The following is a 27,065-nucleotide window of genomic DNA, read 5'->3' as shown; positions in this document are numbered from 1 at the left end:
TGCATGGAACTTTCCCTGCCCTTTCTTCTCTGGCAGCCCTCCCACTGAAAATGATATAAAGAGGGTTGTAGACCCTGCTGAATGGGGTGAGCTGTAGAACTGTGGGAAGGGAAGATCCCCCAAAATGAGGTGGAGGCATCTTCCAGTCCTGGATCAATCTCCCAATCTTCTGTTGCCTGACATGTCCTATGGTCATAAACTTATACATGCATGTTATTTGTATAATGATTTCTGTTTATTTTCTCTGTTTCTCTTTATATATTAATTCAGCCCAGTACGCTTTAGATTCTATCAGAAGTACTCTGATATGCAATGGGCCATTGACAATTTCTATCTTGGACCTGGTTGTATGGACAATTGTAGAGGCCATGGAGACTGTCTGAAAGAACAATGCATCTGTGATCCAGGATTCTCTGGTCCAAACTGCTACTTGACTCAGAGTTTGAAGGTAATATAAATATGCTTGGTGCAGACAATACTGAAGAATATGTATAATCCATAAATGGTTATGGTAGTGTTTTAAAAAGTAGATATATCTCTATATAAGACTTAAGCAAGACACGCAAATACTGAAAATATTTTTTTAATAATTCCTGTTTATCTTATTTTTCACCTCTGATTAAACAACTATGATTTTGTTATTCCAACAAAATCAACTTCACATATAAAATAACCCTTGGCATACTAAAAACCCCCACACCCATTTTTTCCTAAGTTACCTGCTGAAAGAAGGTGGGAAAGGCTCTGAGTTAATGACTAGATTCTCTAATATTACAATCCTTTAACAGACTTTCCTGAAGGAGCGCTTTGACAATGAAGAAATTAGACCAGATTTATGGATGTCTCTGGAAGGAGGCACGGCTTGCATGGAATGTGGGATTCTAGCAGAAGACACTGCTCTTTATTTTGGAGGCACAACTGTGAGACAGGCTGTCACTCAAGACTTGGATTTGCGGGGTGCAAAGTACGTCAAGCTACTCAGTAGAACTGGATGGAGCTAATATATTGCAGTAAAGGTTACCTTTAAATGATCACAGAGCAGCTATCTAGATGAGTAATAGAACACAATTACTGTATATATATTTTTTTACCCATAAGCCTCCCTTTCTGAATCAGGTGGGCAAAACTTACTCTCCCAGCTGACAAGATCAACACACTGGTGGGTGTGAAAAGAGCTGCAAATCGTTTTCATTCACAATGTCATAGCTTAACAAGACATAATGCATATTCTGAGCTGTTCATACACAAGAGTTGCATGCATTTTGCTCACCTTTATTGAAATCAGCAGTCTTGAGTTTTTTAATGCAGTTCAGCCTAGGAAATATGCTCTGTAAGATGAGCAAGGAAAATGAGGAATGCTTTGAAAGGCTTGATACAGTTGCTGATGTACATGAAGATAAATAAGCAGTTAGGGCTTATCTGGTTTCACAGATGGGAAGACTGCTGCAAATGGCATTGACCTTTTAGAAACCAGCTTTTAGTTCCAGCACATTTCACAATTACAATTTGAATTATGTAAAAACTTGACATTTGCTTAAAGCAACCAGCTTGAAGCCTGTGTATGAGGCCGTAACGTGGGCAAGATGTCCCATAGTGTGTTTCCTAACATCATGTCAAGGATTGTTTAAGGAAGTAGCTATGAATTTCAGAACATCTGGGCCACTGGTAACCCAGTGTTTTGTGTTAGAAACATTGTGTAAACCACTGTGGTTGCTGCCATCCTACTATGGGGGCAAGAAGAAAAGCAAGCAGACCCCACACATGCACACACATTGCATACACATGCCAGAGAGGGAAAAAGAAGAGCCAAACAGGCCTCTGCCATCGAGTGCTATGCAAAGTGCCTGGCTGCTCTCACTGCAGCTGCACCGTGACAGTGGTGGAGGAAGCAGCAATGTGACAGGAGAACCACACATTCCACTGTTGATCTGTGCAACCTGAATCCCCTTGTTCTTCATTAGGAAGGGTTATTGGCTGGCACAGCTATTGGTGGTGGCAGAGATGTCTGCCTGTCTGCCCACATGGCGTGCCAGGTGGCCACCAACCAAGAATGTCTAACCATTCCAGCAAGAACAAGGAGTTGCCACATGTCAGGTCCCCTGTAGGTGTGTTTAGGACTGCAGCATCAGCTTCCATATCCATCTACTTTAATCATGACTTTATGATCATGCACAATATGGAAACAAATGGGTGGGACAAGGAGGAAATGAGAACCACGAGGACGGCATGCTCAAATTCTGTCAGTGTGCATTTTAGGAGCTTAGCCTCCTCTCCAAGGTTACATCTCCAAGAGGGCACACATGCACATACTAAGTTACTAGGCAATGTACAGCTAACCACTTTACGTAGGTTACTTTGAACTGTTTCTATTTTTCAAGTAGATCTATTTCATGTTTTTTATTTTCCTACAATTATATTGCAATAGTGTGCTGTAGTGGTTAAGAGCATGAGTCTGGGGCTCAGGCAACCTGAGTTCTAGTCCCCACTCAGCCATGGAGCCAACTGGGTGACTTTGGGCTGGTCACAGACTCTCAGCCCATCCTGCCTCACAGAGTTGTTGTTGTGAGGATAAGATTGAGGAGAATGATGCAAGACACTTTGAGTTTGTTATAAGGAAAAAGCAGGATATAAATCTAATAAATAAATAATATATTCTGTCTTCCAGGAAATAATCATAGTGTGTGGGATTCTTCCCACCACCATTTTTAACTTACAGCACCAGTACAAGATCATTTAGCTTGAGAGGTAGTGACTGCCCCAAAGTTACTATGAGAAATAGGGCGAGAGGTTGGACAAGATTTTCTAGTCTGCCCCATGTGAGCAAAATATCTTGAGTTGGCCCTGTTGGCAAGAGGCAAGTGTCCACTCGTTCTATTCCAAAGTATTTGGTACCTGGGAATCTCATGATTCTTTTTCAAGGCACAGAGCTTTTCTCCTAATGCAGACCTCATATTTTCAGCAAAATTTCAGAGATCAGTAAAGCCTTGGTACATCTTAATTTCATACATCTATATGTATTATACTCTTGTTCTGTTCTTGATTGTGAAATAATCAGTAGTGCTTGTTTTAGTTATGCTGATTTTTATTGTGTTGAGAAATATTTACTGCTTTTTTATGATTATCCCACTGATACTTTCTCCTTCAGATTTTTACAATATTGGGGAAGAATTGGGAGTGAAAATAACATGACAACATGTCACAGACCGACATGTCGGAAAGAAGGAGTTCTGCTTGATTATTCAACAGATGGAGGCAAGTGACCATTTTAATGCCCTCCTACAAGTGCATGTTTATATTTAAGCTCCCTAATAGTAGAAAAAATATACTAAGGAAGAGCTGTGCTCTTAGCAGCTCAATCTTTCTTTAAAAAAGGAGTTATTTGAAAGTTTTTGTTATTTCAAGTCACTGGTTGCAAGAGTGAGCCCCCAATCCATTGCACCAACTTGGTATTGCCACCTCCACCTCACTGCCTTTTGCACTAGTATCACAAACAGAAAAAAGAAAAGCTTACATTTTTGCTATATGTAGGCATAACTAAGTGTGAGCAGCTCATTTGATTGACATTCTTAAGCTTATCCAGATATTTTGGATGTCCTCCATGCTGTTTCGATAAATACAGTTGTAACATTTTCATTATTCCTGTCCTTGAACAATATTTTCCTGAATTCCAGAATGAATGCAATGTTCTTCCTTCTACTCACATTTCTTATTAAAGACTCTTTAACTGCTTATTCATAAGAGTTATTCAAATAAGTAAGAGCTGCTCATTGTTATACAAGTGTTATTCTTATGGAATAATAAAAATGTCATGTTTATTTTTCTACTCATCAGCTGAAAACTCCTTTATTTTCATTGCTTAGAAAGCATTTCAAAGATTATCCACACTAATAAATGGTTAAAATAAAGCATTCCTACTGTTTTGGTATTAGGATATTACAAGTCATGGTGGTATACAGGCATCCTCAATTATTACCCCTAAGTTCTACAAAACACACCTTCACAAATGTTCAGTACCAAAGTATTGGTAGGCAAATGCTATATAAACCTACCTTTATTTCAGAACAGCTCTTGGGAACTAGACTATTATTTTTATTCTTATTTCATAAAAGAACAGATACAGGTTTTACTGTCTTAAAGCCAGTCACCAAATTATAGTGAACCAGCTATATGAATGCAGTTCTTCTAGGTTCAACTCAATATGGACTCTCAGCAGTTGATTAGCTTCTTGCTTTATCATGAAACCTATAGGAATATCTTGGACATTACTCCATGAAATGGATTATCAAAAATACATCTCTATCAGACATGATTACGTACTGCTTCCAGAAGATGCTCTGACCAATACAACCCGCCTGCGATGGTGGCAGCCATTTGTGATTAATAATGGAATTGTGGTTTCGGGCTTTGATCGTGCTCAGTGGGCACTGGATAATGTATTGATTGGAGGGGCAGAAATCAATCCAGGTCAGCTGGTAGATACATTTGATGATGGTAAGTATCAAATGAATAACCATATTTTAGAACCTCATGTTATGTTGATTGATAGAAAGGCCCCAAATGCATTTTTTTTAGTTAAAACTACATAAAGAGAGCTTTTTAAAGAAATTGGTTCTGGGTTGTTGTTGTTGTTTTGCTCATATATGTGATAAAACACTTTTTAGAATTATTAACTATGTTAGAAAATTATTATAAAAACTTTGCTAGATCCCACCACAATTTTAAGTGGAATATTTTTTGTGCAATATGATTTGTCCTGTGATTAACCCCCAAATCAGCAAGATTAGGCAATGTATAGGGCCTAGAAATGCATAACAGTCCCCAAATGGTTAGCATGCTACCATTCTTCCATTTCTCATTTCTTCTGAGAAGGTCAGAAGCAATATAAATATCTCATACCACTTCTTTTTGAGCGTCCAGCAAGAGGTGAGAAATCCCACTATTATATACCCTTCTCAGAGGTCTGGTGGGGGAGGTTTCATTTACACAGAGCACATCCACAACTTTAGGTACACTGTAGCTACGAAGTCCATCTTTATCTGCCCATCAGTCTGCTCTTTTTGTTATGCCATGTATATCCAAAAATGCTTTCTGAGTTCAGAATGTACCTGTACAGTAAGAGCCTTTCCATTAATTTTGGCTAATTTATGTCAATAGAAGGCATTTCCCATGAAGAAAATTGGAGTTTCTATCCAAATGCAGTTAGGACTGCTGGATTCTGTGGCAACCCATCGTTTCATCTCTACTGGCCGAATAAGAAAAAAGATCAAACACACAATATCCTGTCCTCTCGGGAGCTCATTATACAGCCAGGATATATGATACAGTTTAAGGTAAGAAGAACCTTGTCTTCATTCATCGAATGAAGCGCTGACTCAATCAGATTTGTCATGAAATTCTGACAGGTCCAAGTGTGATGCCAAATTCCAATTTCCATCAAATATTTATTGTATATGCTTATTGGACTTTATGGGTCACATTAGTGCACCTAATAATAGCATTGGATTAAAATGAATACATACATGTTTTTTCCATTCTTTAGGAATAGCTTGAGAAAAGAACTGACCAACTGTGTTCTGTTAATGTGAGTGGTGATGTATTTTCACAAGCAGGAAGTTATTATAGCAGTTTTGCCCTCACTATGGTGTTGATTAACTGAAGAAAGTTTTCGGATGTCAATTTGGTTGGACACCTTCATGGTCTGTCAGAATGGGCACTAAGAAAAAGTTATTCCAGTCAAGAGGAAGAGAAAAATAACGTCAGACCTGGTGAAAAAAAAATGCAATCCATTTTCATTGTTTCAGATTGTGGTTGGCTGTGAAGCGACATCTTGTGGAGATCTCCATTCTGTAATGCTAGAATACACCAAGGATGCTAGGTAAGTCGCAATATCTATGGCCATAATGGAAGATTTAAAGTTTAAAAGCTTAGAGTTTTTAAATTGTGTGTTTTAAGGGTGCAATTCTAGGGCCAATAGATGGCTGTAGGAAAATATGGACCCACAGCTTGAGTTTGGAGGTGGGACTCCAATTGAGAGTGCTTTCCCCTTGGCCTCGGCTGCAGCATGTTTGCCATGGTAGTTCCTGCGCCTTGTTGCAAGTGTGATGTGGGGGAAGGGGTGTTCTGAGGCATCCCAGCAGTGCCTCAGACCCTCCTTCATGTCAACAGAGAGAAAACATTTAGCCCGCCAAACTGGCTAAATTGGTGGACTGTGTTCTGGAGAGTGGAAGGAGCACTGAGGCAATCCTTGCCTTGACACTCCTCACATCATTTGGATGCCTGTAATCCTCCCAGTTCAGAGGGTTAACAGGCTGTGCCACATTGGATGATCTGAACGTTTTTTAGTACAGGAACACAAATTTATATAATTTACACAAAAACAGTAAGGTCCTTCACCCACAGGGCAATTCAGCCATAAATATAAGAATAAGTTTATTTACTTATATATTTATTTATTCATTTCATTTCCGTACTGCCCAATAGCTGATGGTCTTTGAATATATAAATGAATAAATGAGTAACTAAAGCTGGTCTCCTGAAAGACATATTTATTTGAAATCTGATTGGGGTTGTAAGGTGATCCAGGAAAATTGAGAAAAGGGGTCTAAATGATCAGGAAATCCTCAGGACTAGTCTAATTCCATTCAGTTGGTGTGTTGCTTTTTTTTGAAATAAATGTATGCTATGCCTCATCTGCTGGATTTACATTTAACAACTTGAGGCTGCAATTCTTTCCAATGACAAATGTGGTCACCTTTAGAAGATAGCCCTAAACACCACCACCACCCCTTTATAATGGTACTGAACCTTGGTGTCTACTGCGTTAAATTGTCAGAGGAGGGATTCTTTTTGTGTAGGGTATCCTGTCTTCTGTTTCTTCATGATTGTTTTACAAAAACTGGAAGTAGTGGGGAAATCCTGCATGGGATTTCCAAATACCTGGGAGGCAGACCTCCTCCCTATGATGGAGCTCTAAAGCAGAAATATTCCAAATACGGTTTCCACTATACTAGAGTTGATTCTAACAAACCCAACTTTACAAACTCCATCCCAGAATATATGAATTTCTTGTATTCTTAAATAAAGATGGCAGGTTTCCAAGTATCCTGACAATGTCTGCCATTTGTTAGCCTCTATACTTCTATGAATTTGCAAAACCAAACCTTTTGCTGCTAAGTTATTTGTTCACTACTTTGAGTCCCTAAGCCTATGAGAATGCCTGTCAGCCCATGAATTCAGAGGCAGATGGTCTTTTTGCCCATCTGGCAATGGCACTTCAAAGGGGAAGAGAAGGAAGCTGGAGCACCATTTTGACCACTCATATCCTGACTGTCCCAGTCTCCCCACCCTCCTCCTCACCCTTTTTCACCTCTCTCTAAGGTTGCTTCCCTGACTTCAAAGAGCAACTGGTACAGTTTGTTCCATACTGACTGCAAGGAGGCAGGGAAGTGGGATTGCTGCTCCAATTCTCAGTTCTGAGGTTAGAGCTGGGAATCCAAACTATTTATAGCTCCCAGACAATGTCTAGGGGACGTCAGATTTATTCCCTTAAGTGCTTTCTTGCATATAAAGGGTTGCAGATGTAGATATTAATACCAATACTTTCCTTAATAGTTTTGCAGTGTTAGAGTATGCTTTTTTCTTCCTCATATGACTACAGAAAGTTAAAGAACGGTCTATGGTCTACAACGACTACCTAAATCTGGCCTATATACATTGTAGATTATGATCTACCTATAGGGCAAGCACTGTGAATTAAAACTGATTGAATTTTAAATCTTTTCCCTATTGCATTTAATCACATTTCTGTGGTTATCTGATAATACTAGTGAAGCAATTTAGCAAAAAACACAGGACTTCAATCTTTATAACTTGGAAAATATTATTCAAGATAATATTTTAAAAATACACACATTTTCATGACCTGTAGTGGGTACTTTTTATTATTGTGTTCCATTGCTCTAAAACATTATTTCCTTTGCTTCCTTCAGGTCAGATTCATGGCAGCTCGTTCAGACACACTGTCTCCCATCCTCTTCTAATAGTGTTGGCTGCTCCCCATTTCAATTCCATGAGGCAACCATCTATAACTCTGTCAATAGCTCCACTTGGAAGAGAATCACTATCCAGCTGCCAGATCATGTCTCATCCAGGTAGGTTACTGAAAGGGCATCTCACTGTGTTGCTATAAAATTGCATCTGGTTAGCTGGCACTGGTTGGTGGCTCAAAAGAAGAAACAATTTAAAATGAATATTATTTGGGAAATCTTCCCCTTCAGTAAAAATAAATAGTGCCTACCAGGCAATATCTACCCCCCAAGAGCTTCAACAGACATGATGCATCATTACTTCTGAAGTAATGGAGAAAAATAAAATGTGTGGTTTTAATGCTTGGTTATTATACAACTCCTTGAAATAGAGGCTAGAAAATATTAGAACTGTAATATCCTGAAAACAGACTACCTAATACAGCTAAAGTGTATGCCAATATCATGTGTGAAAATGTGTGAAATATTACATGGCAAACTGACAGTGTGGGCTGGGGGACAATTTTATTTGTAGTGCAACTCAGTTCCGGTGGATTCAAAAAGGAGAAGAACCAGAAAAACAAAGCTGGGCTATAGATCACGTTTACATCGGAGAAGCTTGTCCCAAACTCTGCAGCGGCCATGGATACTGCACTACTGGAGCCATTTGCATTTGTGACGAAGGATACCAAGGTCTCATGTTCCGTTTTTTGTTTTTGTTTTCAATTTAAACCTACCCCATGTAAACTTAGCCCATATAAACGAATTGACTCAACCCAAAGGGTGTGCAATCCAGCATAAATTTCCTTAAAAGGAAGTCAGTAATTGAAGAGCTGCTGAGATTCTTAGACAAATTCATAATGAGAATGTTCAGTTGATATCTGGAATGTTAGGTAATTAGTAATTATGAATATAGAGGCCATATTTCACCTGCCAGTAAGCGCATTTCACATGGAGCAATATATGGATCCTCCAATTTAATCCAACACAAAAAGTGATACGTGTTTTCTTGTGGAAATCATAGTATGCCTACAAGGCAGATGACCTTGTGGAAGCATTTTGTTTTCAGTTTTGAATTGATAAGATTCAAATCCCACGAATGTGTAACCGTCTAGTGACAATCCATCCAAGTCCAAAAGAGTCTAAATGGGAACTACCATTTGATTAGTTAATTATGGTGATCAGTCCCTTAGTGAGGACTGAGTGATTTGCCTCTTAACTACTGTATACCCCAAATGCTATTTTAATAAGAAAGCAAACATGGTATTTTGTTTTGTTGATGCTTGCATAAATACTGTGAGATTAGTATATTTCTAATTCATCAGAAGTGGTAATAATTATGCATTCTGAGTACCAGTAGAAATTTTAAGAAACAACTATGCTGTTATTATTATGTTATATGTATTTACAGGGCATAGTTGCAAATAGTGTATGGGCATCTTTGGTAAATTGGTAAATTATTTTATCCATATTCCCAAAAAAGTACAACCAGTAAAATACAAATAATATTTTTTGCTATGATTGAAAGGGTCATGCTTTTGGAATTATCAGATTTAGCTGACAAAGACAAAATAATAAAGTAAAATCTCAAAACAAATATGATTTAATGAGGAAACAATTCCAAAGTGTATCTGCAGAATAAAAAAGAAATATGCTTAATTTAACACTTTTCCTTTCCTATATGGCAGTAAAACTACAGGGACAGGCTGGGAAAATATCTTTTCCCATTTATTATATCATATTTCAGAATAAATTAGCATTGTATAATAAATTAGATCGTATAACTGAGGTCTTAAAAGTGGCTTTTGGTGTTCTGAAGTGGCAGGAGAGGAAGAGTTTAAACCAGGCTTGATGTAATATTTCATCAGAGAATCCCAAGCTGTCTGTGCTGCCTCCACCCGAGTTCAAGGATTTCATTTGAAGCACAGCTTCTTATTAAAATAGGAACATAAATTCTCAGTTACGGTACCTTGATGCTTGTCAGTGTTGTAATTTTTATTTATTCTTTTTAGGTGATGACTGTTCTGTGTTCAGCCATGACCTTCCCAGTTATATTAAAGATAATTTTGAATCAGCAAGAGTGACTGAAATCAACTGGGAAACCATTCAGGGTGGAGTTATAGGAAATGGGTGTGGGCAACTGGCACCATATGCACATGGAGATTCCCTGTATTTCAATGGATGCCAGATAAGGCAAGCTGTAACTAAACCACTGGATTTGACCCGAGCAAGGTAATTTATGTTATCAAGACTTTGAAAGGCTATCTTTAAAAATAGTGTGAGAAAATCAGTACATTGTTGAATGTAATGCTGTTCTAGAAGATAGTGGTATCATGGTATGAATAGTAATAACCATAGGAAGTAGAATTTCAGGAATTACTTCTTTACCCTGGGTCCTTTTCAATTATTCCTTAAATGTGTTTGGTCTGCAGGGAGAGAATTGTTAGCCCATACCCAGTAGCCCCACCCTCAGTGTTTTTAGTGTGTCACTAATTCCAGATTGAACATCCATGCATTCAGCAAGGCCTTTGCAAAGTGCCACTTGCATACATACATGCATGCAGTCTATGCCCTCACCCTACCAAGCACCTACATATTTACAGCTGTGTTGGTATAGATCAGTGGTGGCGAACCTATGATACGTGTGCCACAGCAGGCACGCAGAGCCCTCTCTGTCGGCATGCGAGCCAAGTCGCCCCAGCATCGCCCCAGCAGCCGAGCATCGGATAACAGCGCACATGCGAGCCATGTGCATGCTTGGAAAGGAGTAGCGGCGCCAGTCAATGACATGATGAGCCGCAACTCATTGGCCGCGACTCTGAGCTTTCACATGGCTGGTTAGTGGGCTGCAAAAGATATATATATGTTTGTATCATTGAAAGCTCTGTTATTGTGTTTTTCTTTTAAGACAAAAATGGTAATGTATGAGTTGTTTTTTCTAAATTAAAACCTCAGTATTCAGGTTTTATTGCAGCATTAGCACTCTGCAATAAATAAGTGGGTTTTGGGTTGCAGTTTGGGCACTCAGTCTCTAAAAGGTTCGCCATCACTGGTATAGATGCTCCTTTTTAGGTGTACCAAGGAATATGAAAACAGCTCCATTCTCCAATCCATACACAGACTAAATGCACAAAGGGATTGACTTTGAATAGACCCACAATATCAGCCCACTGAAGCAAGGGTGGAGGTTGCTTCCAGACTAACAACATTCTGCATAGACAGTGATGCTGGATGGGTGGGTTTTAGTGCTAGCTGAAAGATCAGACAAATATTCATGAGTCTCTAATATTAGTTAATAAGCAGAAAGGTGCTGTCCTGATTGCATTAGGATGAAAGGCACCTGAGTTTGCATATCCAAGTGCTTTGTAACCTGAGAAACAGAGGATAAGGATGCTCTCTGTTCAGTGCTGCTAAGAGGGTGGTAGGCTACCTTGCAAACGCACCTTGCCCTGAGTAGACAGCACTTGCCCACCAGCCATCACAAGCAAGGCAGGCGAGAAAATGGGAGTTTGGGGACTTAAAGAACCGAGCAGCTACTCCCTGGTAATAGACTGCATTAGAACATAACTGTGCCTAGAGGTTTATGAAAAAGGTTTGGAAATAATTGTTGGGAAAAATGTTACTTTTCACAATCAATAGAAGGTTATCTGATTTTCAGACTGCAAAGAACCTAAAAGTGTTTGTCTGCTTTTAAAATAATTATACTTTAAAAATTAACTGGTTGGGAAATAATTTAGCACCTCATGTATTGTAGATTGGGTATTAAAGTATTTCTTCTCCTTTATGTTCCTTTTTCTCATTTGTGTGTGTACCTGTGTTTTTCCAGCAAAATAATGTTTGTTTTACAAATTGGAAGCCTTGCGCAGACTGACAGTTGCAACACAAATTTGAGCGATCCTAACACCGTAGACAAAGCAGTATTGCTCCAGTACAGTGTAAATAATGGAATTACATGGCAAGTCATTGCACAGCATCAACCAAAGGACTTTATACAAGCCCAAAGAGTGTCTTACAATGTACCACTGTAAGTCCCTAGCATTACACTACAATATTACAGCAAGAAGTCTGTATGAAAGGAACCCAACCACTGATTTTTATGTAAAAGAGGGAAGACTCACAACTAAAATGGGTCTTGCCTTGGAACAGAATTTGCTATTACTGAAAGACCAACATTTGCAATTAAATAACTAAATATTTTCTTTAAACTTGCTGATTTTAGAAAGAAAAGCATTGTCGTAATATATTTCCTAAGCTAATACCATTTAAGTGAAAATATATGGTCTAAATTCATTCCACAGATCACTTATAAATGCTTGTATATAATACTATTATGTTGATCTTAGTTATGTGCCTTCCTTTATAGAACTGAACCATCTCATAGTTGGTGTTCCTTTTCTTCTGTCTTGGACTTTTCCTAGCATTATTAGCTGCTCCACTCAGTCTTGCCTTCTCACAATGTACCCAAAGCACAACAGATTCAGTTTTGTCCTTTTGCTTCCAGAATGCTTCCATTACTAGCTTCTTTTCTTCTGCAGTCTCTCACCTCAGCCATTTTTATTCTCACCTGGTTTTAAGGCAATTTTCAAATCAAGTGGGGAGAAATAGCTAGTGAAATGGATTGCTGAGAAAGTGAGGAGGAGGTTTATTTTATTTATCTATCTATTATCTTTCTTCAGTTGTGGAACTCCAGGTGGCTATGGGTAGTTCCAAAGTTCATCCAAGTACTGATCAGGCCAAAAAGTTTGCACTTTTGTAAAGTAACATTGATCTCTGGCAAGACTGAGAATCCTATGCCACTTGTAAAACTGAGAATCCTGTGCCACTTGTAAAGCTGAGAATCCTGTGCCATCACAGCATTTGCAAAGTAACTCCAATGTCCCAAACCATCATTTTGCACCAGAGCAGCTAGAAGTCCATTTATATGATAGGACAGGGTTACCAAGCTTTGTTGTAAATTCTAGTTTCATAAATCCAAAACATTTTTGAATAAAGTATTGTTATCCCTCGATAAATTTTGAAGTTGCCTTGCAGCTTATAATAGTTGAGACAATGCATCTGGCTTTTGTTTAGCATATATTACTGGATACATTTTAACTTTGCTTGTCTGCATCTTCTGGAATAGTGTGTGATATACAGATTAAAAAGATAAAACCACAAGAGTTAAATGTTTAATGAAATCCAGGCTGTATGTTCATGATTCCAGTCTATGCTTGAGGAATTATAAGAAGCGCCTCAAGGACAACCCATAATGCATGCTGTACTTTTCTTTCCTCTTCTCTAAAATGGTTCCTCTGTTTGCCACTTTAGGGAGGCACGAGTGAAGGGAGTGTTACTTCGCTGGTGGCAGCCCCGCTACAATGGTACAGGCCATGATCAGTGGGCTCTGGACCACGTAGAAGTTGTCCAGTGAGTATCCGCATCATCTCATATCATCATCGCCTCCACATCTTGGGAAGCCCTGGTTAATCTCCAGCATAGTTCAGAGGTTCAGTTTAGTAAGGAACTGCTTCAATTAAAAAGGGGGTGGGGAAATGCTTCACTCCAGGGTCAGCTGCAAGGCACAGGAATGGGGGAAAGATCAGTTGAAACGGTTCTGAATTCTAGCGCACTTGTGCATCAGTGCCTAATGCCTAAAAGGATTCAAGTGTTTGACAGTTCAGCATGTAAACCTGATTTGCGTTCTTTGCAGTATGATACCAAGTAGTAAGTTAGTGTGGTTCTTACACAGAATAATGCTGACTTCAGCCATCACTTTTTCCTTTGTTTCTTGTTTTTTTCAGTTAGCCAAATACAGTTCAGAATCAGGGTTCACTGTAGCAGGTTTCTATTCAGAACACTATTCATTCCACCGCCACGATTTTACCACATAGAAGTGTTTTTGCCCTATTGATTCTTCCTCTGGCTAACCAGTTTATGCTTACTATATCACATAAAGATGATCTACTTTTTCTCTAACAATTTAGTTCCTGAATTTCTATTATCATGCCGGGCTGGGATGCATCGCTACAGTGGTTGGCTGAGAGAGGTGTGCCTTCCCAATAGATAGGTTCAAATGTTATTTTATTGAAAACTTTTAAAAAGTCAGCCTGGTAGTAATTGAAGCAGAGGTTACATTTTCAAAAATTTTATTAGCTGTTAAATGTTGATTTCATATTTAAATTAGGGCTGGAAGTACTAATTAGAAAAACAAATTGGCAAAGTATTTTTCTCAGTAAATACAATTCTATATTACATAGTGATGGCCTTGATCCAACCAAAATTAGTTGTGACTATGTTCCATGTTAGTTGCAGTTTTAAGACACGTGAAGAACAATGTGATGTACTCACAACTAACTTTATACGGGTTGGAACACTGATCTAGACTTCCTGACCTTTTCTCTCCTCTGCCCCCTCCCAGGAAGGTCCTGGGATGAGGCACAAGGGATTGCAATGAAAGGGGTGAATTGGAGAAAAGTAGACAGAAGCACCTGGCTTATACAAAATGCCTGTACCTAGTTTTTGCTAATTCTCCCCACCCCACTGTGTCCCGTGCCATTCTGGAGGGGTTCCTGGTCTCCAGAAGCAGTTTTGGGTAGGGGAATGCTGGGGACTACACTGGGGCAGAGGGGCAGGAAAGCATTGTTGCAATTTCCTTCTTCTCATACAAATCAGGATCCAAGCCACTGAGTTTAAATGGATGGTTTAACTCACTAAAATAACCTCAAAATGTCTAATGTATAGTCATGCACTAAGATATAAATTGTGCCACTGTTGACTTGTTTTGAAGACAGTAAATTTACTTTCAAACTCCCACTTTGGTCTATCAACAGCCCTAATTTAAAAAAGTGAAGATTACAACCAGTTACTTCATCTCCAATTAGTACTGTTCTCTTATGCACTCAAAGGTACCTGCTTGCATGGCCTCCATGGCTACCACAAATTACAGGCTTTGTCCAATACTTAGTAATTATTCACGCTTGGCTCTCCTCACCACAATTTATTTTACACACATTGCTGGGCTCTGCCTCCATAACATCAAATTTTAAATGTTAAGAGGGATGGACTTTATTCTGGACTTACTTGGTGCATCTGATGTAGATTGCTGGATAAAGAATGTTCAGTAAAAGAAAATACTAGAGTGTTTTCTTCTCTTTCAAATGAGGTTTGGAAGTAGTTTAATAAATTCCAACTTACCCCTTCAAAATGTGCACCTTTAAAAAGAAATGGAAGGTAAAGAACAGGGAAGAAATGGAGCATTAGTCTAAAGCAGAAAAAGGAACATTTTGTACCATGAGTTCTTATCAGCGTTCATTTATATACTACTTTTCTGTTGCAGTGGCCATCAAAATAGCTTACAAAAATAATAGAACTATCAGAAAGCATATCACTATTTTTTCAATCAGTACATATTACAAAAAGCTTTAACAGAAAACCTAAGGAGGGAAATACCTTCAGACAGTCTAAGAAAGATTAAGATAATGGAATGAATTGCTCTGGAAAAGAAAGATGAGAGAATAGACACAAACATATAAAAAGTATGTCAGTTTACTGAAATTGCCCCTCAGACCTTCTCCTGGGCCAAATGAAATGTTCAAACATTCTGAAAGGGTTCGCGGTGAAGTAGGACCCAAGTTAAAGCAAACACCTGTATTTGGTACCAACTCTGATGTTTTTCAACCCCCTTAGCCATAGGTTCAGGAATCGCTTCCACACCATACAATGTTTTCTTTCAGGGCCCTGTTTGGTTTTTCTATAATTTTTCACATTCAGACTAACAGCTGCTATTAAAAATAGATTAGTGAGCTCAGCTTCTACAGAAAACTGGGAAGGAGATATATTTTTAATCTAGCATCTGAAATTTTCAACAGAGTGGGTCTGGCAAATCTTGCAAACAACACTGAGAAGATCTTGTTCTTAGAAGAGAACAATCTCACATCCAATAGTGATGGCTCTAAAAGTAGCAGTCCCTCTTTTTGTTTTGTTCTGTCAAGTTGTCTCTGACTTAGGGTGACCCTATGAATGAAAGCCCTCCAAAATGTCCTATCCATGACAGCCATGTTCAGCTCTTGTAAATAGCAACTCACTAGTAAAACTTAATTCACCGGAGCAGCAAGAAAGAGATGAGGAAAGGAACTTCCTGAGGAGCTAACTAGATTTCAGAGCAGTCAGCCATGGGAATTAATGGAAGCTCCATTATGTGAGCATGTGTTGAGAAGGAATTGAACATGCTATGGCAAATGGACATGCTATAATTAACAAGCTATGTCTGCCAGATGACCTGTAGTGGGTGACCAGAGGACTCCTGAACTTAGAGTAAATGTAGAGAAGAAAGAACTTAAGCTGGTGTGCTTTTCCTTATTTCTGTATGGAAGTTAACATCCACAAAAATTTATTCTGCACATCTGTTGAAGGGAGTCCAGCTCTCCTTTGAATCTAGTCACTGTACTGATATTTTTACTTCAAGGGCCAGTTCACACATGGTTCCAGCAGATTTCTGTTCTGTGTGCAGGAGTGCACAGGAGCAAGCTTTGGGCTTATCTCCGCATTCAGAACCTGAATCAGATGTGTACATTTGGACTGCATCAGTACAGCTCAGTCAGATAATCCATCTGCCACAAAAAATAGAGTCCCCTGACAACATTAAAGGGTATATGCATCTTAAAGGGGATGTATACTGGCTTTCATGATTCCTTATTGTTGTGGCAAGCACCATAACAATATGGTGGTCTTCCAATCAAATGCCATATGGCTTGGCACAGAGAATGCCAGCAAGAGCTAAGGAACTTTGGGACTTGTAGTTCTTGAGGTTAGGCTTTAGCATTATCTCCAAGATTATTAGGGTGGGGAAGGGAGTGGGGGCAGCTGCTCGCTGACTATTTGCAATATTGTTTTGTAGTTCTAGAAATGCTCCATATTGGCCCTAAGAAAAGCCAGTCTCTTACAAGATCTAGAGACTCTGTTCACTTATTCCCTTTAGACAGAAACAAAGAATAGAGATATGTATGTTAAGCATGCAGAGTGGGGTGTGAGTTACCCCGACCTCTGTCTGAAAGCAATAGGCTCATTCAAGTTCAGGTTCCCAATCACATGGAGGAGCCTGTGTGCAGACAGACATACATGGGTGAGTACAATTCAATCCCTCAGTTTGCACATCACATGTACACATGAGTGCAAAAGACTGCACTGATACAGGGAAATAGGTTGGTATAAATATTCACGATCTAGACTTTACCTTACACATTTTTGTCACAGAAATGAGCTTGCAGCAATTGTGCCAGCTAGGGCTGGACCATGGTGCCGAGCTCCAGGGCCCCACAAATATCCGCCCAGAGATTGGCAGAGGATGGGAGCAGCAGCAGACTGGCCTGGCATCAGCATGAGAACTGGCTTGGACATCCCAGGGTCCGCAGAGACGGATGCTGGTCAGCACAGCATCCAAACGTCTTATGTTTAAAATCACTTTACAGTCTTGGGTGACTGACCAGGCATACTCATGGTTACAAATTTTAGCACATTTATTTTAAATATATATTACCTGTTTCTACAATAAAATAGTGCTTAGGCCCAAGTAAATGTGTTTAGCATCAAGGCAGCAGAACTAAACTCCTTTTTATTCTTGAAATCACGATGGCACTGAAGCTTAAGTGACATTCAAAGGCATAATTCCATGTGCTTCAAGTATTTCCTTTCCCTTTAATCAGGGTTGACAAACAGGTTTTATGCTAGTTCTAATATATCAGGGATGTAGATGCAGTTGTAAGTCACAGAATGGAGCAGGGAGAAGAGGTGATCTACTCATAATTCGATACACATGGTCACCTAATGGAGCACTACAGAAGATAATTATGACCACGGTCTAAAGTAACTTAGCTGCCATTTTGGGCTTCTTGCCCTCAGCAAAGCGTTCTGCCTGTTTCTGCATGGGCCCTGAGTTAAAGCAATGGACTGACCTTTCTCTGTCCTCAAGAACAAACTACATCCAATCTGGAAATATTTAAAATAAATCTTTTCCTGACCCATTTGCCAAATTATTGTATATTTTATGTTATGCTGTATATAACATTAATTTAATTATAAAAATAGAATTTAGCTCTGTTTGTTATAACATGGGAAGCGTTTTCACTCCCAAAATTCATTGAAAAAACTTAAGCAAAGGAAGGCAAAAACATGGTTCCATCAATAATATACTCCAGTTTCTGCAATAAAGGTCTAGGAAATCTGGCTGGTCACAGTATAATTAATTCCATACTTAGTTGTGTTTAAGTAAATTTGCCAGATAATTGTTGAATTCATTATGAAAATAAAAGCATATAGAGTTACCAGAAAGTTTTTAGTGCATTTTGATGGCAAACTCTTTAGTTGAAAAGATTTTCTAAGATAAATCAATCACTTGGATGTGTGTGGGTAGTTGTTTTAGGATAAAGTTATTTCTGCTTTTTCCAGGAAATTGTTTTCTCTTTTTGCATTCCCAGAAAGCCTAGAGCAAACTTTGTATTTCCAGTGTATGTCAGTTCTTCCCTAACAAAAACTCATGGCCTACTGCACAGTGGAATCACATACTCTTTTCTGTGTGTACACTTTGTGAACAGGGCAACCCCTCATAAGTGTTCTGAAAAGTGTTAGTCTCTTGTCAAATTACGTTTTCATCAAAAAAAAGGATGAGCCAGGTCCCCCGTTCCTTGTGTATTTGTGACTCTCATCCAAATGGTGATAGCACGTGAAGTTGTGAGGAGCCTCAGAATTCTTTTTACAGTATTAATCTTATAAGAAAGCCTAACACTGAAACCCACAACATTACGAACTTGGGCTTTGGACGTACTAGTAGCCCTTCCATAACCATCACCATCATGCTTTTTGTGACTGAAATGATTTCATATTTTGGCACAAATGAGTTTCAAAGATTTGGCTGCAAATAATTCTGCTTTTTCTTTCTCAAAATAGAATTAATTTTAAAGTATCTTCTAGCAATGTGCATTCATTTCAACAACCATTTTCCTTTGCATCACCTCCTAGTTCTAAGCTATTTTTATATGTATAGGAAAGATTATACCTGCTCTAGCATAGGAGAAAAACTGTTAAAAGATTGCAAGACTGGGCTTTTCTACACGAGAATGTTAATCCAATGTACTCTGTTGTTGCAGAACTGAGATTCAAACACTACCAAAAAGTATTTTCCTTCCTTCCTTTCTACTATGTAACCTCTAGGTGGCATTGTGGTATAGGGGATAGCACAAATACACAAATTTGTACTTTGTTTCACTTTCAGAAATAACACTTTTCCCTGCTTAAAACATACAGAGAGAGAGAGAGAGAACTTACTGAAAGTGCTCTTTAAAAACAAAAGTAAAACTTAGAGGGTCATGATGTTATCTAAAGAAGCCATAAATAACCATGAGTTAAGGAATGAGGAGTGCCTGATAAATGCCTTGTGTAGAAAAGCTCATTGTGCCAACTTCTAGTGTGATGTAGGCTGCATTTCAAGAACTATCTATGCTTGTAAAAATATTTGAATGATGAAACAAACTTTTTAAAATCAGTGAGTAATTTGTTCAATTTTTATTTTTGAAAGAGATGAAAAATCCTATATTGCCTCTAAACCTCATCAAGCTTTTATGACTAATCACAGTGCTGCATGCATTGAAATACATTTTCTAATTTGTGTTGTATTTCATTATTTGCTGTCATTGGTTTTACACTAGAGTAAGGTAAGTAATTGCACTACTGCAATAGTACAACCATTCTATATTTTCAGTTATCAGTTCATTCAGTCAATGCTGACAATCATGATTTGAAGTTGACATTGTTCTGGTTTAGTTGTACCTTCAAACATGAAAGCATGAACTAATATATCCCTTGAAAGGCACAATCCTAGCATTATGGGCTGTTAGTGCTCTAGACAGTTGCAAATAATCAAATTTGCAATATGGACTCAAGAGTGTTGTTGAATGCATCCCTAATTTAAATTTTCATAAATGTTCAAAAGCAAACAGGCATTCATACAATTTCTAACACTCCCATGAGAGCATAGAAAGTAATCAGAGATGAACTGAGCTGCTGTAGTCCAACTATAATTCATACAGACAATAAATAATAAGTCAATTACTTACGGTGAAATAATAAGTCAATTACTTACGGTGAAATAATTGGAAGCTCATGTTCCATTGCTTGGGAACCATAGTCTGTGACGGAATACTGATCATGGGCAAAACACATAAGGCCCCTTCCCACATTCTCCATGTGAAGGTGGCTCAGTGCAGTGACGGGAATGGAGCTGAGCTCTTGCCCCCAGGGTTACACATGCCTTTTGCCCTGCCCTACCCTGCCTGGGGGCACCACAAGCTGACTTCCAGACAATCAAGAGCCCCATGTGTATGGAAACCTGAGCATGAGCAGCTGTGTGCACAGCACTTCCTCCTGCACATGTCTGTGCCAGTACATGGACATCCAGGGTGCAGAGCTAGCAGTTTAGCAGTGAGTTGAACCAGCAGTCCAACCCTGTGGCCTGATCATCCCATGCATAAGGAGGGAAGAGGAAACGAGGAATCTCACACTCCCATCCCCAGAATACTGTCCTTAGTGCAAATCCCTGTCCAATGCTACAGAGTGAGCATGCGCTCAGGGGGCACTGGCCTCTCCGCTGGAACTAGGGTTGCCACCCCAGCCAGAGTGGGGGAGACACGGAACTGCCTCAATGTAAGTTGCAAATGTTTATTTGCCAGCTAGGTGTACCAGACTGTAGTTACAGCAATATCTGACCAGAAGCCTGAGCTGCAGTCACCAAGTCTATGCCATAGAAAACTCTGGCTGGTGGCTGGACCAGACTCTGGAGATTTCTGCCCTGGACAGGCAAGCACTGTGGCAGGGAGTCTCACCTGCCAAAGCAATGGGTGGAACTGAACCTATTTTTAGTTCAGAGGTTCCTTTGAAGAAAGTTGTTCTATAGCAGCCTATTCCATGGCTGAATTTCATTCAGATGAAAATACGTTTCTATACCTGAAAGGATGTAACACCGCATGTTTCCATTTCATAAATATAGCAATATTTATTTAGATACTGACCCACTAGAAACCACCACAGGTATATAGAGTTCTCAGTCTTCTTAATAAAATCATTGTTATTGGAGTAACAATGCCATGCTTCTATATTGTGATGATCAGGCACTGTTCTTATTTATTTATTTGTTTGTTTGTTTATTTGGAATTTTTGTATGCCGTCCCATTTTCATAAGCCTCGGGAAGGCTTCCAACGTAATAAATACTCATATAGATAGATACATATAAAATCTGGATTCACCCTGGCTATAAAAATTTTAAAACCAATAAATAATATTAACAATTCTTAAAATATTGTTTAAACAATATTTCTTCTTATAACGCCTTTCTGTAGAGGAAACTGGCATGTCCACATATAAATGATGCATGTTGTACACACCTGGGGTCCCTGAGTTTATTCCAAAGTTAGTTGCAGGTTAGCTACCCTTTGCAAAATGCTATTTTACTGCTTTCAGTATACTTGGGTTAAATAAGCACTTTATAAGTAATTAAAATGTATAGGGCCCAGTGAATATTTGGAGACTACATGCTGCTGCTTTAAGGTTACATCTAATGAGGTCTCAGCCTGAGGAATGCTTAGGTGTTACATATAATGCTCCTGAGCTTTCCAAAGGAAGAACAGGATGAAAGCATAATAAATGTGTTCTCTGATGTACATACAGAGGCCCTACATGCATTGGGGTCACAAGTTATTTCAGTTAGGGAATGCAGTCTACATGCATGAAGATATGGAAGTGAGGACTGCCTTTCTTTGGTTTCAAGAAGAAAGATGCCCATGCAGTTTTTAGGCATTAGCTGTCACCCAGTTAGGGCATGAGCCTTTTTGCTTGGTAGGGGCAGTAAACACATACATACATCACTGAGGATCTAAGCAATCCATTACTCTTGTCTGGACTGCATTACCTTGTCTGGGGCACGTGATGCAGGTGAGCCATAGGACTGCTCAGATTCCTGAGGCTGGACAAATTGCTCAGACATCAGAGCTGGAGATTCACACCCAGATCTGCCTTCCTGCCATCACAGTTGGTGCTGAACCACATCAGCTGTGTCTCCAAGGTTGTAACAGCAACCAAGAGGGCATTCCAGCGGGGAGGGAGAACACTCATCTGCAAGGGTGCACTGTATCTTGGCCATGCTCCTGCCTTCCCTCCTTGAATGATGTGCCTCTGTTGGGGTGGTTGAAGTCAGCTGTGTCTAGATGATTTGTAGGACAGGAAAAATGGGGAGTCAAAGAGTTTCTCCATGTTCTCCCACTCTGCCTGTAGTCCTTGCAGTTCAAAGGCTGAAGGGCAGCCCCTGAAGCAGTCTTTACCTATTATTTGAAGAATGCCTTTTATTCACTGTAGTGAATAAGAGCCATTAATGAGCAGCTCATTTTTCTGCTCATTTTGAAGAGTGCTCTCTAGTGGTAGTGTCAATCCTACGCCTGAACCATACAAACCAAGCTACTGTGTTTCAATCAGGTAGAAAGGCTAATTCTAATGGAGTAAATGATTGTATAGCTGAGGCAGCATTCCCTTGTAGTGAGGTCTAATTGAAAATTTTGTAAAAAATGACAGGGGTGAATTCTATATACCCAAGACTCAGTGTTATTTAAAAAGGAAAAAGAAACACATGCTCTTCTATCACATCTGGTGACAATGGCAAGATAACTTAACAGTGTTTGTTTCATGTGTGAGTTTTAAGTTAGAACTTCATTAATTGCCATTTGCCTCATCTAGCTAGAACAAACCTGGAAACACAGGATCCTTAAGAACAAAGCCCAGATTGCCAAAATGCACATTTTCTTCCTTATTATATGAGTTTACTCACATGTTGGAAAACTGTGCATGCCTTTGAGTATGCCTGAAGGTCTATCAGTAAAAGTTGCATCAGTGCAGTAATTTTAATAAGAAATGGGAGACATAACTATGCTGGCTGAGAGCATTAAAAACATTGTCTCCATGGCTTTACTATTCCCAGATATTTAACAACACTGGGAACTAACCAGCTTTTCTATAGCAATGTAGTTTTTAGAAATTGGAGGAACTAAAGATCGGGTAGCAATATCTAACACCTTGTCTTAAATTCTAAAAGAAAGCAATTCATAATCTAACACTGTTAATTTGAGGGGAAACCCCAAATGGTATGGGGAGTATATATTCCAAATTTTCCTGTATTTTTCTAGTGGTGACCAGGATAAAATATTATTACAATATTGCAATTGCTGCTGACTGTAACACTGATCACCTGATCTACATATTCCATGTATCCACTAGGAACAATTTGCACTTCAGATATGTTGATGGCAGAAAAGTTATTTTTACAAAATAATATCCACTAATGGCAGCTAAAATTGATATGTAGAAAGGAAGGCCTGTGGTTCATAATGGACCACCTGGAGATTTCACTGTATTTTTGAAGAGATCCCTTCTAATTCCTTCAGTGGAGAAAGAGTTATTCTACAAGAGGGATCCTCACCCTTACAGTGTTCTGAGAGTAATACTATATTCTCCGCTAATTAGTAATGGCTGTCATCACTGTCTATAGTCAGGTATGACTGCCTTACCTTCAGCATTAAGTAATAGGGGACTTCCAGGCATAGGTTTCGTAGTGCTACAGATCAGAAGGCATGTGCAGCAATTCTGCCATCTTTTCCTTAACAGATTTTCTGCAGTAAGAAAAAAAGAAGTGGTGGGAATAAATGGGAGGTTATGAGTGGGAAATACCACTCTGGACTCCCCATCAATTCTCTAAATGAGGCACAGTGGTGGCCATGTAAAAGCCTTGCCTGGAAACACAGAGGATGTATTCAGGAACATACTGAGGAATGGTGCTGAAATATGACTACCTTTCACAAGTGAATGTGTTGTCAAGACAGAAGCAGGCTTTGCCCAAGTGCCAGACTTCAGCCCCATTCATTTCCAAACAGAATGTCAGCCATTCATTTGGGAAAAAGTAATGTGGAAGTGTCTGTATACCATCTAGAGGACAAAAGGATGCATGACCAGGCCAGGAAACTAACTTGCACACATGTAATGCCATCATCTATCAGCAATACCTGTTAAGTTTGCATCTGTCCAACAGAATTGTCCCTTTGCAGTAGAATTACTAAACAAATGAACAAATAGAAATAGCATACCAGCAATGTGGGAATGTTTCAGTTTTTGTGAGCAACACCAGCTCTGCTTTTAGAATGGATCTACTTAACAGTAGATAAACGATCCCTGAGATGATGGCCACGGGATAGAACTGATCTTCCCCTCCAAGGCTGAAGACAGAACTCCAGCCCTGGAAGAAAAAATCTGACCTTGGATCCCCGCTGCCCTGCCCCATGGAAACATCTGCATTACTTATTCCTCTGACATCAGAGTTCTGATAATGGAGAATGGGGAAAGGAAGATCTGAGGGCATGGTGTGGGTGGGTTGGGATCCAAAACAATCCCAATCACACTGTCAACACAGAAGATACTTTATACAAACCCTGAAACTGGATAAAGACTCTCCCTCCCACTACTTGCAATAGAGGGCATATTAATTTCATTTTTTAAAAAAAATAACCAGCCCTGCTTCTCCTGCACTTCCATTCTGCTGGCAGGAACACAATACAACTTTTAGATATATTAGTGGTCCCAATGTCAGAGTACTTCAAGATGAGTTTGAACTGTAAACAGAGTAACTGCATGGGAAAAGGCTGTGAAATTGAAACTCATTAAACAAATCAATTACGTTTTGCGGAAGTCAACCAAGGGTTATTAGTTTAGCACAAAGGAAGGGCAGTCATTTTCTGCTTGGATATGTTCTTTCTCTATGAGGTGGTTAGAATTCCAGTAATTGGAGTGTGTTTTATTTTCCCAATTTCTAATTCTCACTTTAGGAACTCCAGTGTATTTCAACTTCTGTGCATCTGTTTACCTATCACCATTAGAAAGCTAGAGTCTAACCAGGTGACAATGTTTAATTTACATAAAGCTCTTGCTCACTTCCTGAACTGAATGACAATAAAAACAGAGCAAGGTTGGTTACTGTCTGCATTACACACACAGGGCACAATCCAAAATATGTATGTCTGTCTCACGGAAATCAATAAGCTGCACTTAAGCACACAGTAAAATGCTTAAGTTTGGTTGATGTCTATGGAAAGTGAGGCAAGCCAGATTGCTCTGGCTGGATACACATCATGAGTGGCAACAGCAATGGAAAATGCTAATGCAGATTAAGGAAGAGTTTTATATAAATTGATGGGGATGCAAATGAGCATTTAAAGCAATATGTATACGGAGAATGGAATCTACAACTTTTGTGCTTTGGGATATCTTTCCGAAATATATGCAAAAGGACTTTAAGTTCTTTTCTTCCATCCTCTTTCCATTGAACAGCACTCGCAAACAAAATTACATGATGAATTTTTCACGACAACATGGGCTCAGGCATTTCTACAACAGAAGACGAAGGTCACTTAGGCGATACCCATGAAGAACAAGACATTTCTTTCCCTTCCCGATCTGTGATGTGTCGCTTTCCATTCTTTTCAATCTAGCACTGCAGTTTGGTTTATCAGGACTTTTTTCTGGATGAATATCTTGAGAGCCTCCATCAGGACAGAGTGTTACACCACTTTTTCGCACTGTGATCTAAGGAGAAGTGACTTATTTTCTCATAAGTAAATGTTTTTAATGTTGATGTGTCTGTGAAAAATTGTGATCTGTTGTAATACCAGTTACAGTGGCAGTTTTGGAAGTAAGCAACTGGCTTTGTTATTAACAGGAAAAACAAGCATATATTACATTTAAGCACAAAGGACTTTCCATATTTTTGGTCAGAAATGACAGTTAAGTACAGTATTTAACATTCTTTGTCACATAGGTATTTAAATGCACTGTATTTCTGCTCTGTATCATATTTTATATGATTAAATTATCATTGTCCTCTTTTTATTCTCTTCAACAACTTGACATGTTGGCACTGGATTGACTTGTTATAACAATTGCTGCTGATTTTTGGTCTGATGCTATGTGTAAGGGACACAGATGCCTAATCGAAAAGGAAACTGCAGAAGTCATTGACCAAGACATTCATGTCGCTCAGTCTTACTCTTTGATATGCCTGTTGGTTACTGTTGTTTTGTGCGCAAGAAAAATGCTTGACATTTAAACCTTTTCTACTAAGCAGCTGTGGATAAAATTTCTCCCCTTCCAAAGAGAAGCTACTGTTCCTTGTCCAAAAGTAAAACAATTCTCGTGAATATTACTCACAGTAACTGCCATTTGGTCTCTGTAGTAATGGAGTGATTTGTAAAACAGTGAATGTTTCTTCGTGTTTATTTGTGGTTTGTTTCTATTGAGGGTCACATTTGTATCTTCTGATACTGTTGTACCTACACCAGCAACGTAATAATGACCCTACAGCGCTAAACTGTCTTATCATGAATTTTAAAAAAAGTTTCACTCTTCAAGTGAATTGAGCTAAAATCCCATGCTTCAATAAAGATGATGTCAACAAATGATCTATGTGGCTATTTTTAATTTCGTATTATTAATTTTAATTCCATACTACAAAATAACCAAAGTTTTCCAGGTAGTGTACAACGATCAATACAATACAATACATTATTGCATGAAACACACATTTTCTCCTGAATGATATTTGTCTCAGTTTTATGTTGCAATCCCATGCACATTTATGTAAGAGTAAGCCCCGAAGAGAAGAATTGAGGTCTAATTTGGAATTGTGCTGTTCATCTTGTAAACTGAGCCAATACAATACCATAGCATACCATACCATACACAGTAAAGACCTAATAAAATTTCAGTAGAGGAAAAGAATTTTAGCAATTTGAACAGTCAAGTTCATATAGCCTGGCCTGCTAAAAACAGCTGACAATACCCATCCTGTCCTCAAATACTATTTATATTTCTCAGCATGGAAGACAGCCTTAGCCTGGCATAAAAGATAGTACAGCTGGTGCCAGGCAAGCCTCAGTTGGGAAATAATTGCATCACTTTGCAGCTATTGCTGAAGAGGTCCTCCT

The 27,065-nt window shown here is 39.0% G+C and overlaps 1 protein-coding gene across 1 annotated transcript in view; it reads left to right on the top strand.

The window, feature by feature from the left end:
- The window catches only part of RELN (reelin), a 284,110-nt gene extending 257,589 nt beyond the window's left edge, over positions 1-26,521 (top strand). The window contains 15 exon segments of the mRNA XM_044423494.1: positions 271-448; positions 789-964; positions 3,146-3,252; positions 4,249-4,404; positions 4,407-4,456; positions 4,458-4,491; positions 5,155-5,330; positions 5,802-5,875; positions 7,989-8,150; positions 8,560-8,717; positions 10,037-10,256; positions 11,851-12,048; positions 13,332-13,430; positions 19,703-19,708; positions 25,414-26,521. Of these exon segments, the coding sequence (XP_044279429.1) occupies positions 271-448; positions 789-964; positions 3,146-3,252; positions 4,249-4,404; positions 4,407-4,456; positions 4,458-4,491; positions 5,155-5,330; positions 5,802-5,875; positions 7,989-8,150; positions 8,560-8,717; positions 10,037-10,256; positions 11,851-12,048; positions 13,332-13,430; positions 19,703-19,708; positions 25,414-25,510 (1,891 nt within the window). The 3' untranslated portion in view covers positions 25,511-26,521.
- Positions 26,522-27,065: the final 544 nt, after the last annotated feature.

This window comes from Varanus komodoensis, unplaced genomic scaffold (genome assembly GCF_004798865.1).
Source record: "Varanus komodoensis strain SLA01 unplaced genomic scaffold, ASM479886v1 scaffold13_3, whole genome shotgun sequence".
Taxonomy (NCBI): Eukaryota; Metazoa; Chordata; class Lepidosauria; order Squamata; family Varanidae; genus Varanus; species Varanus komodoensis.
Note: the sequence above shows the minus strand (reverse complement) of the source record. Positions and strands in the feature narration are given on the sequence as shown.